At 38.9% G+C, this 17,928-nt stretch overlaps 1 protein-coding gene across 2 annotated transcripts; it reads right to left on the minus strand.

The window, feature by feature from the left end:
- Window positions 1–8,984: 8,984 nt before the first annotated feature.
- Window positions 8,985–16,351, minus strand: LOC123972606 (protein zyg-11 homolog). Of its 2 annotated transcripts, none has more exons than XM_046052148.1 (14): window positions 16,215–16,351; window positions 15,473–15,638; window positions 14,344–15,143; window positions 13,992–14,132; window positions 12,787–12,963; window positions 12,491–12,555; window positions 12,110–12,209; window positions 11,801–11,851; window positions 11,320–11,478; window positions 11,163–11,210; window positions 10,629–10,829; window positions 10,489–10,541; window positions 10,014–10,111; window positions 8,985–9,495 (listed from the first exon to the last, which is right to left on the minus strand). In XM_046052148.1, the coding sequence occupies exons 1-14, from the start codon at window positions 16,215–16,217 to the stop codon at window positions 9,362–9,364; spliced, it is 2,196 nt and encodes a 731-aa protein (XP_045908104.1). In that variant the 5' UTR covers window positions 16,218–16,351; the 3' UTR covers window positions 8,985–9,361. The 2 variants fall into 2 exon arrangements, with proteins under 2 accessions (XP_045908104.1, XP_045908103.1); XM_046052147.1 differs by having other exon boundaries at window positions 11,320–11,481.
- Window positions 16,352–17,928: the final 1,577 nt, after the last annotated feature.

The following is a 17,928-nucleotide window of genomic DNA, read 5'->3' on the forward strand; positions in this document are numbered from 1 at the left end:
TTTGTTGACACACCTCATTTGAGCATCACCTACTATATCCAGTAGAAACCACTGTTACTTGTTACTGTAACATTAAGGACTTTTTTTTCTAAAATTAGATAGAGAGACCAAAATCAGAAGGCCTAAAGACAATGGCGGTTTTCCCTTCCAATAAACCAACACTTTTTTTCTCAAGGAACCAAAATAAATTGGGCTTTTGGGACATTTGTTTTGTACCTATAATGTTAGAAACTGGATATATACACCTGTTACTAATTACTATAACAATATATTTCTAGACCCTACTTACAAAAATAGCATTGTTTGCAAGCAAAACTTTCGCCAGTGGATCACCATAATGGCAACAAGAAAAGCAGAATTGAGACTCAGTTTCACAGCCTCTCCAGGAAATTTAAAGTGGTGTGATCATTCTACTCATAGGTATGAAATGAGAGGATTAAATGCATTTATACAGTGCATTTAAGTGATTGAGCTTATTTGCAGATGTGTCAGTGTGTCGATCATTGGTTCAGTGGTGTGTAGTTTTTTTTGCTGATAGTTAACCTCCCTCATCTTTTAGCCAAGAAACAAATTGCAGTATGTTTGTGAAGTTTAGAACCAACATGTGCTGAGGTTGGTTTTGGAAGCTCTGCTGGATGGAAAGTAAACAAGAGTGTGATAAGTGATTTCTGCTTCATTACCTCTTTGTTGGGTAACTGGTTTGAGTGCAGTGTCCCATCTTTGAGGGTGATTGACAATTCAATTAATTAAATAAGAAAACAGGATTTACTGCAAAATACAAAAGATCCTAAATGCAATCATGTGAGACTCATTCTTAAAAAGATCCATGCTCTTAATTTCTTAGTAAATGAATTAGACCTTTTGTTTACACTTTGAATTGAGTGAATTTATGAGTAATTTACTCACCAAACCTGGTGTTTAATAGATCTACAGTTGTGACAGTTTACAGAAATAAGGCAGATAAGGCTGTCTGGACAAACAGGGAGCAGAATTATTTCAATCTACAATGGAAAATATTCACACCTGCTTTGTTTGCAGATTTGCTTCCAGTTTACAACATCATAGATCACAAACTTAGAGCAGAATGACAATTTCTATATTTTAGATTATAGTTATCAGGCTGTACCACTCCCATGGAGGACTGATCCTGACATATTAAGAAATAAATACATAAATAAATGCTCAATAAATAAATAAGCATCCATTAAATGCACATTTATTCGCCTTTGTATTAATTACCTTATTTATTTATTGTCCGTTATAATCTTCAACTTTATTTATTAATTACTTCTTTTTTTAAATGTATTTATTTATGTGTGTTTTAATATTTTTGTCTGTTTTATTCTTCATTTGCATTTTTTACTCTATTTATTTTCCCAATGGTATTTATTTCTGCTTGTCCTTTTTACATTTCTCTATGCATTTCTGCCTAATTATGCAAATGAGGAGGGGCTGTGTCTTAAGGGGTGAACTTCTCCCCTATTGGTGGACCAGTCAGACCAAGAGGTTGATTATATGCATACATCAACAAGCTTGCTCCTCACACAGTCAGATGGCTTTCTTCAGTGAACTAAGGTGTTTAGCAACTCTATTTGAAGACAATACTACCAGCCATTTTTTAAGCCAATAATGCTTAATTTTATATCTTTATGAAGTCAGAGTTACCCTGAATTCAAACGTGATAGACTAGTCATCATCAGGAATTATTTAATGTTTTCCCAGAATACCAAAATGAAATAATAAAGTAATAAAGAAAGAAAAAAACATAATGGACACATGTAACATGTTTTATACTTTCTGAATGTAATCCAATTAATCCTGTTTTCATACTATACGTTGTGTTAACACCTTATTTTGAAAACCGGATGTTGTGTCGTGTATCTTTGTGCTAATTTCACAAAGTCTGTTATTTGATAAATGTTGTTTGTGGTGCTCGTATCGCGTACTATTGACCTTTGATAGCCTCTCTTCAGATAAGACTCTCAGACTGCAACACTTGTCTTTGTAAAGAGAGAAACTGACAGAATAAAGTCTCTAACCCAGCCCGTTAGCTCGCTCTGCTCTGTTAAAACTGAATTTACCACACAGGGGCGAATACGAGTGCACTCCAGATTTAGCTGCTTCTAGCTGACCATGTGTTTTTCACAGACAACAGCTCACTTTACCACAGTTCTGTGTCCGTGCATGCTGCAAATTGAAACACTGTCTGTCAGAGCGTCCACACGAAAAGGAAGGAAGACATGGCTGGTAGTATTGTCTTGAAAAACAGTTGCTAAAGACCTCAGTTCACTGAAGGAAGGCTGTGTGAGGAGCAAGCTTGTTGATGTATGCACGTAGAGTCGATCTCTGCTGTTTGACTGGTCAACCAATAAGGGAGAAGTTTACCCCTTGAGACACAAGCCCTCCTCTTTTGCATAATGATGCAGAAATGCATAGAGAAATGTAAAAAAAACAACATTGGGGAAATAAATAGGGTAGAAAACGCAAAGGAAGAATAAAACAGAAAAATAATAATACACACACACATAAATAAATACATATAAAAAAGAAGTAATTAAAAAAAAGTTGAAGATTATAACAGACAATAAATAAATAAGGGAATTATCATAAAGGTCCTCTCATAGTGTTCGGACTAGCTGTTTTTCCCTCATATTATGTTTTAGATTTTAAATTTTTTATCATGCAAGTTTTGATGTTTTTCAAATGGGTGTGCGCAAGTCAAGTGTTACAGTCAGTTACTGTAATAATAGTAATATCTTGCAGCTGTGCCAGCAAGGCAGAATAGACCTGTTTCACAGAAGACGTCGCAGTGAGAAAAGCATAGGTGTAGATAATAAAATTAATGACTGCTTAATTCCATTTAGCTGCTTCAGTTTCAGGGTCCTGGTATTGCGCATGCTGGCTTACTGTAACACCGTCATGGTTTACTGAGACACATGAATAAAACGAGGTTATAATTAATGTTATCAGTAACACCTGTGCTTTTTCTACTATGACAAGTCAAAATGTCTATGTTAAACACTTATTATATGACTTTTACTTATTACTTATTGGACTGTCCAACTGTTGACTGACTACCTGGCTATGAGAAGTGAGGATGTAGTGGTACTACTAAATGTTATTGTGAGGAACTGGTATATTAACATGTAGGTTTATTTAAATAGTTTTTTAGTACTTGTATGTGATTGGTATAAAATGTGGTGAAGATGAAGCGGTTAACCTGTGCTCTGACTCCGCATGATATGTTCTCTTTCTGTGATGTGATCTGCAATACTACTGAGAAACCTTTCTTCACACATTTACTGGCAGTCGCATGTGCATATTGTTGGGATTTGTCCAAAATGAACTACATTTACAAAGTTTGACTGGTATAACTAAAGAACTAAGAGTATAATAATGGATGGCTGAGTGTCACTGTCGAATGCAAAGTTCATTTTCTGTTTTGACCATTGTCTTATTAGGATTTGACTTATCATAGCATGAAAAGCACAGCTGTAATTAATAACATAAATTATTATTGCATTCCATTTAGGTGTTCAGGTTGCAGGGCTCTGGTCTCATGCATCCTTTTTGCTTTTAATGACATCTGAGCTTTTCCTGAAACGAAAAGTCAAAATGTATGCAGTGAAAAAAGTCATCATTTAGTGAAAATGTGGTATTAGACAAAGGAATAGAAGAGACACTGCTGATATAAGACACTCAGGAATGAATCTTGTGTGTATGTCTGTGTGTGTTTTTGCTGTCATCTAGACTCATGGCAGTATGAAGAACTATGCATAGACCAACCTAAATACTTACTGTTGTGGCATATGTAACTAGATGCCAAAAGCGTCAATCCAAAATAGTGACCCATGTAAACTACCAGTAAGCTACCTACTAAAACAGTATGCTGAGATGCCTCTGAACATTTCAACCATTGATTCCTGGTTGTTCTCATGGATTTGGGTGTAAAACCTGCATGGGTTCATATGTAATTGCATTGCATAGTGTGCATGTCTATTGAGATCTGTGTAGTAAACTCTCATCTATATCTACATACAACACATTAATTTATGAGTTAGTGTCAGCTGTGAGGGTGTATTAAATTCTGCTAAGCAAACTGATTAGGCCATGTGATGCCACAGGCAAGGGTGAGAGTCTGGAAATAGGCAGCACAGTGACACAGATGGAATCACAAGGAATTCCCACGTGTCCCTTTCTTAAAAAACATGTACATAGTTGCGATTCTTGTGTACACCTGGCTCCGAAAACTCTCACTATTGACATTTTTAGCTCCATGTAGGCACTTGAAAGTACTGTATAGCAGCTGACTATACCTAGCTTCAATAACATACGAAGTGGATGAGCTGCAATTCAATATTCTGCACTTTTTACACACCCACACTGCAAACTCAGACCATATTTAGGCACATGTATGCATGTGCTTAGACACACAGAGACAAAAGCATCAGTTCTGCCTCCATAATCGACTCCAACACGAATCACCTCTGAGTACAATGTACTGTGCTTAGAAAAAGCTTAGAAGAAGTGCTCTATTCTCACTAATGCTACATTACTGACACTAAACTGAACAACATCATACCACATGATCAAAACACAAAACATCTGAAATTTAAAACTGTTAAATGTTTGATGAAAAATGCCCATTCCACTGTGTAAATATGAAGTTAGCTATTATGCTGCCAATTAGTTTAACTTAGCATGAAGGCTGACCTAGGGCGAAACAGCTAGCCTGGCTCTGTTCAAATGTTAAAAAATCCACCTACCAGCACATTTAAAGCTCACAAGTTAACACATTTTATCTTGTTTGTTTAATCCGTTCAGAAAAGTATATAATCAACAAATTGTGGTTATCTGAGAGGATACATCTTGGTCTAGTGAATTGACTACCTGGAGCCTCCGTTCACAGTAACAGTAAAACTCCATGTCTGAGTCTTTACTATAAAATGCACTATATTTATCCTCCTCAATTTTATTTGGGTGTCCAATTTCTGCATATGAAATTTATGCACAACATAATTCCAACAATGGAACAGAAAAGAAGAGCCCCACTCTTCAATACAATTTGCAACCTTACTTTTTATTACTTTTCAATATCATTGTCAATAGGCTTACTACTTTTCTATTTTAGTTTACTTATTTTACTAAATGTAAATCTTATTTGAATTGTTATTTCATTAGTTTCTCTATAATGTTACTATAGGCTAATTGTGAGCAATCTCTGGCCCAAGAATTTCCTTCTGGTTTAATACAGTTTAAACTTATCTTACAATAGAATACGCTTTATTTAAGCAATAAACTACTGAGCCCCATGAATTTAATGCCCCTGCACCCATTTACCCCTGTATAACCAAATGTTTTTACACTTTGGTTTTCGTACGGATTACATAAACTAGATGTCTTTTTTATGCTTTGACAGAGCCAGGCTAGCTGTTTCCTCCTGCTTCCAGTGTTTATTCTCAGCAAAGCTAACAAGCTACTGGCTGTAGCTTCAGCATACGTTATAGTGGAAACAATCTTCTCATCTAACTCATGGCAAGAAAGTGAATAAGCGTAGTCTCAAAAATGTTTAACTATTACTTTAAGTCGACGTATAATAGTACTGGATGTTGCTGTGCTTGAGAATGGATGTTTGTTTTCATCTCTGTATCACAACATTCAGCAGCCAGGGTAAGGTAGTGGTCAGGATATGCTTCAGGACAGAGATGCACTCAGCTGGTTATGGTCACATCAATAGCACATCTGTGACTGCAAGCCAATTCAGTGAATAGACTATTGGGTGCAGGAGCTCCTGCAGGTTTGTTACCTGTCTGTTGTTGTTTATCACGCGTTCTTTGCACCATTGTGTGCATCCACTAAGCTGAAGGCAAACTGGCCATTGTAAAACACCCGCAGATGGGAGATGTGACATGAAGTAAGAGCGGCGCTAACTGACCGTAATAGCCCTCTGACACATCTACTTACAAACATGCTCTCTCGCACACAAATACACACAAAAGAGAAAGAAAATCCTTTAGTCAAGTAGCAGTGGAATGACTTGCACCAAAGTTAGAAATGAGGGATATATTTTCACAGACTGGTGCTTGGAAAATGGGTTCCTGTGTTTCAGTTATTTCAACTAAATTTCATCATTAATCACTAACACATATGGATGACAGACCCGAATAGCTATCAGCCCAATCCAACCACCCATACCACTGTGCTGAACTGGAACATAAGATGCTCTGGAGCTGGAACATAAAGGAACTGCTGCAACTTATATTAAGTTAAATATATTTCTTATGCTTACAATTGTAAACATACAAACAGTGTGTAATTTGTACTTTCTTTTGCTTTAATTATTTGTCACTTCATATTTTGACCACACAGAAGCACAGAAGGAGGGACAGGAACAAGAGAAATGCCTGTTTTTCATTACAGGGCAAAAATTACTTTTCTAGAGTTTTCTCCAGTTTCACTTCCCTCACTTTCTCCAACATTATCACATCACATTATTATCAGAAATGATCTGTCAGCTGGGATTTACATCAACATAATGAAATTATTGTGTTTGATACTATGTTACATACTATATGTTTTCTATTGGACTTGATATTGACAAGCTCCACTTAGCCCTACTCTGCGAAAGTGGCTATTGATTGTTGGTGTAGAGTGAGCCCCTGCCTCCACTTGGCAGAGAGGAGGATGGTCCTACTGTTACATATCTGCACACAGGCTCAGGGGCCTGCCAACTCGGTATCTTTCCCCAGCAATAAAAGGTCATTTGAGAGGAGATGGTGTGTCCTTTTGTGCGTCACAGTTCTGCCTGGAGAAGTGTTCTTTTTTTTTTGCTTTGTCTTGTTGTTCGACCTCTTCCTGCTCTTTGAATGTACTTTCCCCCTCTTTTGCTCTCTGGGTATTTCGAATGTTGGCTGGTGTCTAATTAGCATCTAAGTTAAAAACCTGTAAGTCAGACTTACGGTCTACACTGGGGCGTTAGCTTACAGATATAGCTGCACAAATACACATAAGCGCTGCAATCATTTCCACACAAGTGAACAAGCACATGGATACACACTTACAGCTGGGGATGTGTTGCATTGTATATTGGTGTATTGTGGGTGCCCATACTGGTTCACAATTATGTTAATCCAATAGAGCTGGCTGCAAAAGTGAGATAACGGGATGCTTACTCATACTAAGCTCTAACTCAAAAGCAGCACAATGATATTTCAAACTGAGACATGGGATCTACAAATTGGTCTGTGGTATTTTTGCACAAATAGGCGTAGGTCTTTAAATTCTTTGGACTAACTCTATTCTTCTTATCTCCAGCATGTCTTTCTTTATCCCTCCCATGCTTTATTTATCTAGTCTAAAGATATTTTTGGCCATAAATCCTATTTTTGCACCTGTCAATTTCCATATAGACTTATCTATTTCTATCTTTTCGACAGTTCTTATCCTTCTGTTCTTTATATAGTTTGGCATTTTGGGAAATATGCTTATTTGCTTTCTTGCCTAGAGTTAGCCTGCAGATTAGCTAAGCATAAAGACTGGAATCATGGGGAAATAGCTAGTTTGGCTCTGTTCGAGGGTAACAAAAGCTGTCTGCCAGCACATCTTAAGCTCATTAATTCACACATTATTTCTTGTTTGTTTAATCCACACAAAAACCGATCTATTTACCCTTTCGTGCCGGACTGTTTCTTGGCCGGGAGCAGTGACTTCCCCGAGCCTCCTGTAAAACCAAAACCTGATTTTTTAATACCTAAATCTTTGTAGGAATTTAACATACAAAATAAAATTTGTTGCTTACCAAATTGTTAATATAAAATTTCAGTTTTTGTATTTCAATATGTTCATCTGTGAGCTTTGCTGGTAGTCGGAGAGGCCAGCTGTTTCCCCTTTTCCAGTCTTTATGCAAAGCTAAGCTAACTGGCTGTAGCCTCACAAACTTAACAAACTTGAGAGTGGTATCAGTCTTCTATTCTGACTCTTAGCAAGAAAGCTAAAAAGCGCATTTGCCAAAATGTTGAACTACTCTTATAAGTCTTTCCCCATTTGTTTTTCCTCTTCTATTTGATACAGTCTTTCTGTCTGTCTCGACTCATGTGTCACTTGAATATTGATAGGCTCTTCGAGCCACTGACAGAAATATAAGACCTGATTAGTGCAATGCACACCACTATTACCCTTTGGCTCTTTAGTTCACCTTACCTCCTCACATGCTACCTTTTCCATATACACAACTGACACCAGTGCAAAGTCACCTTGCACGCTATAGATTAACCTACAGCCTCTGGAGAGTGGCGTTTCCCCACACTTCTCATGTCTTGAACATTGCAGGGCATTTGACCTTTGATCCCACATTACTGCCGCTGTGCGATATATGTCGGGGTTGAAGTTGTTGTTAAATGCTGACCCTGGATCAGTTTGCGCAGCTCTTTTCTAACATATAACCTACCACTGACAAGGAGATGACTAACCTGGCTGAATCACAAGCACGCAAAAGCCATTTCCTATTTGGTAGATACCCTTTAAATTCCTTTGGGGGATTTAAATATGTGAGTCAAGGAATTTGACACTTAAAAGTTGAACATGGTGGTACAACTCAAATATTCATGTTAGGTTGTTAATCCACTTTTCAAAAGGAATTATTAATAGGCCAACTTAGAATAGACTCTGTAGATGCCTACAAGCAGTTCTGTCTTCCAGCTGTTACATAAAATATAATGAATTCAGCATCTAGGATACCAGGAGGGGAAAGAAAGAGCTAGAGAGGGAGAGGAGAGAAAACTTACTTTAGAACATGACAGCCCTCATACAGACAGATCAACACAGCAGATTCACACTGCATTGGTATATTTCTTCTTATGATGTCTGATGTTGATTCTATACATCTAATATTTTAGGTGAAAAGAGGCAAAACAGCTCTGAAGCTACAGTACTAAAGCACCCTCTAGTGACAGGTTTTGGTTCTATGCATGATTAACAACACAAGCTTCAGTCTCTCAATTTATTTGGAACCATTTATTAAGGTCAAACATTTTCAAACTTAACAGCAATTCGACCTCAGAATAGTGCAAATATTACAAAAGACTTCCCCCCCAAATGATTTAAACTAAATCAACAGTTTAAAAGTAGATAATGACAGAAATACCTTTTCACAACCAGTGATCATACCTTGAATAAAATATACAACACATAATCTATTACATTAAACCTGAATTCTAAGATTGACATGTCTGTTCTTCAATATCTGCTTTTTCTGCCACCTCACGTCTAGCACATTTTAGGCACAGCTCAAAGACAATAAATCAATCACTTTTTGTCAAAGCGTTTCGAGGCCCATCTGGTTGTTGAAGGGCCCTGAGTGACTCTAGTGTTGCTCCACCAAATGCAAGATGCTGTCTGATAGTTCCTTAATGTCACTGTGTGTGTCGGGATGAGCAGCCAAAGACTTCAGAAGTTCAGTCACGCCCTCCTTCTCCAGCAGGCTGCTGTAAAGTGAAGCTAGAAGATAAAGAGAAGAACATGAGACAGAGGAATGGAAGCTTATCTATCACTTGACTATTAAGTAGTCTTTATGAAACTATTTAATATATCTATTCAATGGTGAAATATTTGTGGAAAATGTAAAATGATGAAAGAGAGAATAACAAAGCTCTATTTATATCAAAATGGGTACTGTATTAGGCTGCAACTAACGACTACTTTCATTATCAATAATCATTTAGTCTATAAAAATGTTTATCCCAGTTTCTCAAAGTCCAAGGTGACATCTTTAAATGTCTTGTTTTGTCTGACCAACAGTCCAAAACCCAAAGATATTCAGTTTAATATGATACAAAATAGTGAAAAGCAGAAAATCTTTATATTAAGAAAACAGCATTTTTAGTGATTTTCCTGTCAATCAGCAAATCAGTAGTTTGACTAATCATTGCAGTTGTGTGTGACAAATTGATGTAAATATGCTGCCCCTATAAATTCACCAACTTCCTCCCAATATGCCCACAGTCTGTGTGTCTTACTGTTTTGACTGCAGACCAGCTGTATGGCCCAGACTGCCCACAGCTGCACTCCCGAGGGCTGGTTCGTCTGAAGCAGAGGGCAAAATGGACGGAACGACCTGAAAAATGGACACAAGGACACAGCACACAGCACAGATTTTAAAAAATGTTGCTTTTGAGTAATTCTAATGCTATACAGGTGTGAACTGAGGTGTCATTCTTACAACTATTCTCTGTGACAAATCCCTATATGGCACTATCCAAACAAATTAACCTATACAGGTACATGCGCACAGTGTTTCAAACCATATACATTAAATCAGCAACAACTGGGCAGAATTTTATGTAAGAGTATTAAGAGTGAATGTAAGATGTGTTATTGATGGGAAACAATTTAAGTGTTATGCACCATGTAGCTTGCATTTGATATTGAACTGGCAGACGGAGTAAATTTTAAAAGCTTTCTTTCTGTTTTGTCCAGTTTGCGTTCTTTCACCTGTAAGACACCATCTCTCTCTCCAGCTGGGTCCACGTTATTATGGATTCATGCTGCAAAGAAGGAAAAAAACTCAGAAAAGGGCCAAATGTCAATTTAAATGCAAACCAGCATCCAAACTTTTGCCATCTCACACGCACCAGCTGCTTCAGAATGGTGCTGTGGAGCTCGTCGTCCAGGGTCCATGCTTCTGGTCTGGAGGCGAGCTGTGCTAGAATCCCCCCAGCAAAGTAACGGACCCCCATCTCCACCTGTGGGTCCTGCAGCAGGCTGAGGATGTGCTCCAGCAGGTCCTCCTCCATCAGGTCCGCCTGTAACACCTCCACCTCTGCTATGTTGTTCTGCAACACAGCAGGACAAATGATAGCAGTGATGACAGCAAAACTAATGTTGGATGTAACTTGGCAGAAAGGTGTTAGGGCCAGAGGGGTTACAGGAACTTCTGTGTGTATGCTGTATGTATGTATTTCCTACAGTTGAATTTAATTTTATTCTTATTGGTCAAATACTAACATTTGGGGTCAATATGAAAACATTTGACAGAACACCTGATGTCATAGCATTAAGACCGGAATGTGGGAATGATTGCAAAAAGTTTTAGTTTAACACAAGCTATAAACATGCAGTACTGTGGCACACAATCAAAAAACACATTCTGTACACACTGAACCCACCAGGAGGCCAAGAACTTTCTGCTGAATGGATGGTTCAGTGTTGTAGGTCTGCAACGCAAAAAAAGGGACAGCATATGAGGAAAAACGTTTGTGTGTATGTGACTCTCTGCATTTCTCTATTAACGTGTCTATCAGTGTATTTTTCGGGGGGCTCTACCTCCAGAACCTCTTCGTACAGCTCCAGGCCCTGGCACTCGATGAAACTGCGAGCAGCACTGGGCATCTCATCTGTCAGGTTCCACAGGGCACTCAGGGCGAACTTCAGAGTGGAGTCCACCACTCCGACCATGGCTTTCTGCTGCACAATAGCCAGAAGCTGCTGTGAGACAGAGCAAATGAGTGGAGAAAACGTGAGACTGAGGGGAATGATGGAGAGGGACAAAGAGGCCATGGCACATAACACAGCTAAAAATGAAAAAAGAATAGCAATTCTTGTCAATATATTCAACTGTTAGATAAAATTTTTTACATATTAATAAGTGGCACCAGACATATAATAAACTAAAGAAGCTTTATTAAATACAAAAAGAGAAAAATAGAGAAAAACAGAGCTGAATTGAATAACAGATTGAGTGACAGTAAACCAAAAATCTAGTAAATTATCCAGCGCCCTGAATACCCTGAAAGAGTAAATGTACCTTCATAATAAAGATGTCCTTGCCAAGCATAGCGGTCTCTTCTGTGGACAACTGCAAATAAAACAAATAGATCAGTGCTTCTTTGAATTCTCCCTATTTTCCTAAATGTCAAACTACAACAAACAGCGCTTTAATCTCAAAGGGAAATTGGCCCCATTTAACTGGATAAGCATTAAGCTGCTGTTGAAATGAGTGTCACAGAGGTAGAGGAGGTGACTGAGGCACGGGGATCTTAACAGGCAGGACTAACAGGTGCTATACTATTTTCCTGCAGCAGACTAATGCACTGTAAGTGAGCAGTGTCTTGACCTTGGCCACCAGAATGGAGATGACAGCCACCGCCATCCTCTGAAGGGTAGGATCCTCGTGGCTGCTCAGCCAGTTAATCACCAGCGTGGACGCTAAATACCTGAACCATGATCACAGCGCGGATGAAAGTAACACAGTATTACACAAATATACCAGTGATGTACAGAAAAGTCTTGGGAAAAATCTGATTTCAGGTCTACATTTTTACATCTAGAGGAACTATTTCCTTTGGCACTTACATTTCAAGACAAAATATATTTTAGCTGGATCACAGTTTGTTGGAAAAACACTATAGAGCCACTCTATTAGTGCAGTGATTATCTTGGCTACTGCAGGACCATGGCCCCATACGTCACTGTAACTGAGAGAAAGCAAACTAACTTGTCAAAGGGGACATCCTGAAGGATGTAGTCACTGCAGAGTGCCAGCAGACAGTTCTTTTGCACCTGGAGAGATGGAAACACTGTGTGTAGGAAAATACATGGGCATATGTGTACATGAGGTATAGAGTAACTAAAAATACTGTGTGTGACAGAAAGGGAGCTGCAAACAAATGCAAAGATGAGGTCAGAATCTCATGAAGGATAAGCCAGCTGGTAGCAACAGAACCATTCTTTTTGCTGTTCTGTGACTACAAGATACATCTGTAATCGGAGACACCGAGCACGTCCCCTGACCTGTTGGTGGTTGGGGAAGGTCTTCATGGCGTGCAGCAGCTGAGTGACAGTGGAGCTGAGCAAACTGACAGGCATGGCCTCTGCAAGGTCCTGAGTGGTCAGGTTGAAAACACATGCTGTGGCCACAAGATGGATGTGCAGGGAGGTGGGGTAGCGCTGCATCGCCCTCAACACCAGCTACAGGAAACAAGAAGTTTATGTTATAATCACATGTGTTTATATAAACACCGTTTGTGCTTGTGACTGTTGTTGTTATCAGATTGTGAACTGTCAAGCAAAAGGCTGGATGTGTGTGCCTCTTTACCTCAGCAATTATATTCCATAATGATGGATGTGTGTGCCTCTTTACCTCAGCAATTATAATGTTAGGTTGGAGGACATTTTGACTTTAGCTGTAAGGTATGTTCAAAGTGATCTAGAAAAAAATGGTCCTCACAAAGGGAAAGAGTTACAAACATTATTAAATTCAAATATCTCATTAATTTTTATATCTCATTCCTTTTTTAGATTTTAAAACATAATAAGTGAGCATTTTGAATGCTACTTGAAATGTTACTAAGGCAATAATATCTATTGTGATTGAAAATTGTGTGTTGTTGTGAATTGTTGTGTGTTGTTCTGTGTTTATACTATGTATTTGAAACACTAGTGTAAAATATCATAAAAAGTCATTACTATGCGGTGCCATTATTGAAGTATAAAAGTCTTATTATCGTAGTTCTGGCCATCATTCCTGCCTGTATAAGAAACACTGTACTCAGGAAGGTAACTGCTGAGATCTGTGAATGTGTTCGCTAAATAAATCGCTAAAAAAGGTCCTATGGGCAAGAAACAATTTTTTCTTTTTAACAATCCCCCAGGTTAACCAAACTTACTTGGAAAATAAAAATGAAGGTGAACAGTAAATTGATTACCCAAACTGTCCATTCATAGGTTTAACCTTTTGCACTCCCATTTTTTCTGTGCAATGAGGGATCATTGGTGAAATTTTAGGTGTGCAGTTTTAGCTTAAAATAAAGTGGGTTAGATAATCCATTATAAAACTTTACAAATTTTTACTTTTAGCATTCCAGAACTAATAACTTTTATGAGTACAATATAATTAAAACCAATAGAAATGATTGCAGTCAGAAATAACAAAAATAAGACCTGTGTTGACATTTTTATTGTAAGATATTGTTCAAACACAATGCTAACCACAGTACCTTTAGCATATCTGGTCGTGGTTTGTCAGTGTCAGTGACTAGATTGTAGAGATGGACGAGAGCCTCTCGTATGAAACACTCACGGTCTCTGTACCTTCTCAGGGCCTCGCACACCTGGTTCTCATTAGCGTCTCCAGTTACCTAAATATACACAACAGATTGGCACAGTCAAAGAGACAGGAAATGCAGCGGGTCATATTCAGTACATATACAAACAGGGCCTCAAGTCAAGCACAAATTAGAAACTTATGCGAGAGTCAAGCTCATGTGTCTATCCGTAACATTCTTCTGACATGTCACAAACCATCGTGTGACATCAACTCTGTACCTGATGCTTGCATTAGGTCCTTACTTTTAGGCTTTTCTTTGAAGACAGGGCATCACAGGAGCTAGCCCCAGTGGCCAGCAGGCCCAGGAAGACCAGTCCACCTCTGGCATCCACAAACGCTCTGACTGCTGCACCAGTGATTGTCTTCCGTCCAGAGATATCTAGAGAAACGAGGGAAGGGAGGACCTGGGGACTCCCCTCCAGAAGCTGCCGGACTGTCTCATCCCCATCTCTCCCGTTACTGTCATCCACAGTAAAATGGTCATCTGAAAAATCTAGATGCCTGAGAGCTTGAAGCTGGCTAAGGACAAAGAGCAATCTGGCAGGCGACATATCCAGCTGCCGCAGCCGATGGGTGATCAGAGATCTAAGGGTGTTCTTGCAGTCAAGGAGTGCAGTGAGCTTTGAGACGGTACTGCAAGAGATATCCAGGCTCTCCAGCAGAGGAAGAGTGCAGATATCCTCAAGGACAGTATCAGTCAGGTCTGTGTTGGCAAGGTTGAGTGTCCTCAAGCCCTGCAGGGAGCGGAAGCCAACACGGGTCCCTCCAGCCTCCCCCAGAGACTCACAGTCCAGACATAGCCCATTGAGGGATAACCTCTGCAGGCTGGATCTGCACTCAGGGTTGGAGGCCAAACTTGAGATAATGTTAGCTCCAGTGAGGCCCCCCGAAATGCAGGAGGCATCAAGTTCCTGGAGCCGGTGAGGGCAAAGGGCCAAGCGAAAAGCTTCTGCTGACACTGGACAGCAGCGGATGGAGGCACGGCGCAGGCGGAGTTCCTTGCAGTTTCGGAAAATCCCAACAGTTGTGTCATTCAGTATGCCTTACAAGGAGAAGCAAACAGAGGGGAAAAAGTTGCATCAGTTTAGCCATATTTATGTGTGTGGAATAGACTTTTCCCATAATTTCACTGTGGTATCACTGTGAACAAGACATATGATTATAGGGTAAGCATAATGATATTCTGACATAGCAGTTAACTTTTGTATACAGGAAGTTGTGTGCTTGAAGGATTACAACTAACCTAAGCTCATACGTCACATTTGTTGTGGTGTGAGTTAATTGGCCCCTTTTCTCAGAACTTGGCACTGCAGTTGCCCTCACTTGTTGATACTGATGTTGTTGGGAGTCTTTGCTGTCACCCTGACCTACCTTTAGTTGCCATCTTAGACAGCAGCTGGTCAGCCACCTCCTGTGGGAAGAGCGGGGCCCAGCTGAGGCACATGGAGCCGTCTGCTCGCCTGCTGCACAGAGCGTTCAGGCTGTGGCACACCTGAGCCAAGCAGAGGTCACCCAGGGCCTGGGGGCCCTCTGCATCCTGTAACACATTAACAGGTAATCACAAGGGGTATTCTGCTGTTTAATAGTGTAGGTATACCCAAATCACATAAGAAATATTACACTATATAGATTAAAAATCAATTGGAGTGAAACGAGCCCTTTCAACATAAAATAATGATAACATTTTTGTAAAGCAATTATTATTAGGCAGTTATTAATGAATCTGTATTGCACAGGATGTGTGCACTGACACTCTCAACATGTCTCAGAAGTCTTTGTTTGTTTGTTCACATTAAATACATTTGTAAAGCACTAAAATGCCCTGACAGTTGTCTCTCAGGCTTCAACTTCAGGGGCTAAACAGATCCACAGTGACACAGGATCTTTAACGCTGAAGGAGTCTAATTTTATCCGCAGCAGACGAGACAAGGCACACAAGTAAAGCCTGTTTAAATCACCTAATCCAGAGAGTCTCTGTAGTATACAGTGGACAAAAGCAATTGTGTCATACAGTGGGGTGTGTAGGCTAAGCGAAGTCTGTCATTGGCACGACGCTCACCAAAATAAAACACTGGCAACAATTTATATAGAAAGGGACGGGGGTCAAACTCACCATGCTTGAAAAGTCGACAGGAAAATGACAAAAACAAAACGACGGTACCACGTTGTTCAGCAAATTCTTAAATTAAAAGAAGTGTTTTTTAAAATCAGTTTCTTCCCTGTAAATCAAAGAAAAGTTATGAAATCTTCTGTTTTGATTAAAGTCCTTGTTGCTGACAGTCGAGTATTAACTGTCACAGGCACACTGCCTCTGATTGGTCAGTGCGCATGACGTAACCGAAGGCTTGTTTGAAGGTATGTAGCTTGTTCATTCATGCAAATAAAGTTTTAATCCCTATGTATTAGACGTTTAACTCTATCTATCTACCTATCTATCTATCTATCTATCTATCTATCTACAACTGTGAAGGTATTGGTGGTAATAAACTCATTTTGCCACAAGGAGGGGCTCACACTCACAGAGAGAGCTGGATTTCAATTTTTAACCTTGCATGACAGCTGATGTTAGTTATAGTGAACAACTAATCACCAAATACAAAGGCCAAACTGCATTTCTGTATAAATTGCTGTCAGCAGTGATGTAAACAGACTTTCTAAGGGCAAGAGCTAAAATGTACATTTGTGGAGAAGGACCTTGCCTTGCTGACAGTGTTAGGTTACTTTGAAATGTAATAGGTTGGCTGTGACAAGTTACCCTAATAGTAGTGTAACTATTTCAATTACTTTATCAAAGTAATGTAACTTATTACATTCAATTACTTTTTGATTAGACTACTGACTGTTTTCAACTGATAACCATTTTCAAAAGACAGCTTAAGAGGGAATTTAACTGGCATGAGGCACTGAAAATTCAAATACTAGAACCAATCAAACGCATCAGATCAGCATCAAACTTTACTAAATAGCTATGGCTGGAAATGGCAAAGGAAGACATTCTGCACATAAAAAACATGCAAAGCAACAAAATTAATATTATAGAGCCTAGTTTTTTACAGAAAGTAGCCAATGTAATCATGGACATTTTCACAAGTAACTGTTATTTAATTACACATTTTTTTCTCCATAACAGATTACAGCTACATGTAATTTGTTACCAAACACATAATGTGAGGTTGCAAATGCTGCTGCTGTGATGCAACAACAAAATCAGACTTGTTTTGCAATAAAGTATTATGATCATCATCATTAGGGCACAAATGAAGCATGGAAAAGTCCAGTTTAAATAAAGGTTTAAAAATAGACACACTTGTCCATTATCCTTGCATGAATTATAAGCAGTTAAAATGTTTTTTCCTGTTCAAATTGTTTAATTTTTAGCTGGTTAAAGAAGTGAATGTATCCCACAAGAAAAACACCTTTACAACACATTTATCAGAATTTAGAAAATGAAACATCAAATTGTTAAAATAAAGTCTCAATCAGATTTATCTTGGGATCCTTTAGGTGGGCTCACCCCCAGGTTGGGAAACACTGATCTAGGCTATACAAGAGTGGAGCTTATTAAATGTGGTGCAAATACAGATAAAGATTTTCCAGGCATGGATTGAATTAGCACAAAATGTGTTTCTTAGTTTCTTTCAGTACCTCCAAACATATTTTCTTCTATATATAATTTGTTTAAATTGGACAACCTCTATTATACACAACCAACCATTTAGGAGACAGGCTCTTGATCACAAATACACAAACATATGTTCTCATACATGTACAGATCACATGCAAGCACCCACACACACGCTGCTACATTATGAATGTCCTGCCTTGAT

This window comes from Micropterus dolomieu, linkage group LG06 (genome assembly GCF_021292245.1).
Source record: "Micropterus dolomieu isolate WLL.071019.BEF.003 ecotype Adirondacks linkage group LG06, ASM2129224v1, whole genome shotgun sequence".
Lineage (NCBI taxonomy): Eukaryota > Metazoa > Chordata > Actinopteri > Centrarchiformes > Centrarchidae > Micropterus > Micropterus dolomieu.

Coding starts and splice junctions, on each gene's coding strand:
- LOC123972606 (XM_046052147.1), bottom strand. Junction 12,964..13,991: donor CACGACCAGATATGCTAAAG/GTACTGTGGTTA, acceptor TGTTTCCTGTAG/CTGGTGTTGAGGGCGATGCA. Junction 10,542..10,628: donor GCACCATTCTGAAGCAGCTG/GTGCGTGTGAGA, acceptor CCTTCTTTGCAG/CATGAATCCATAATAACGTG.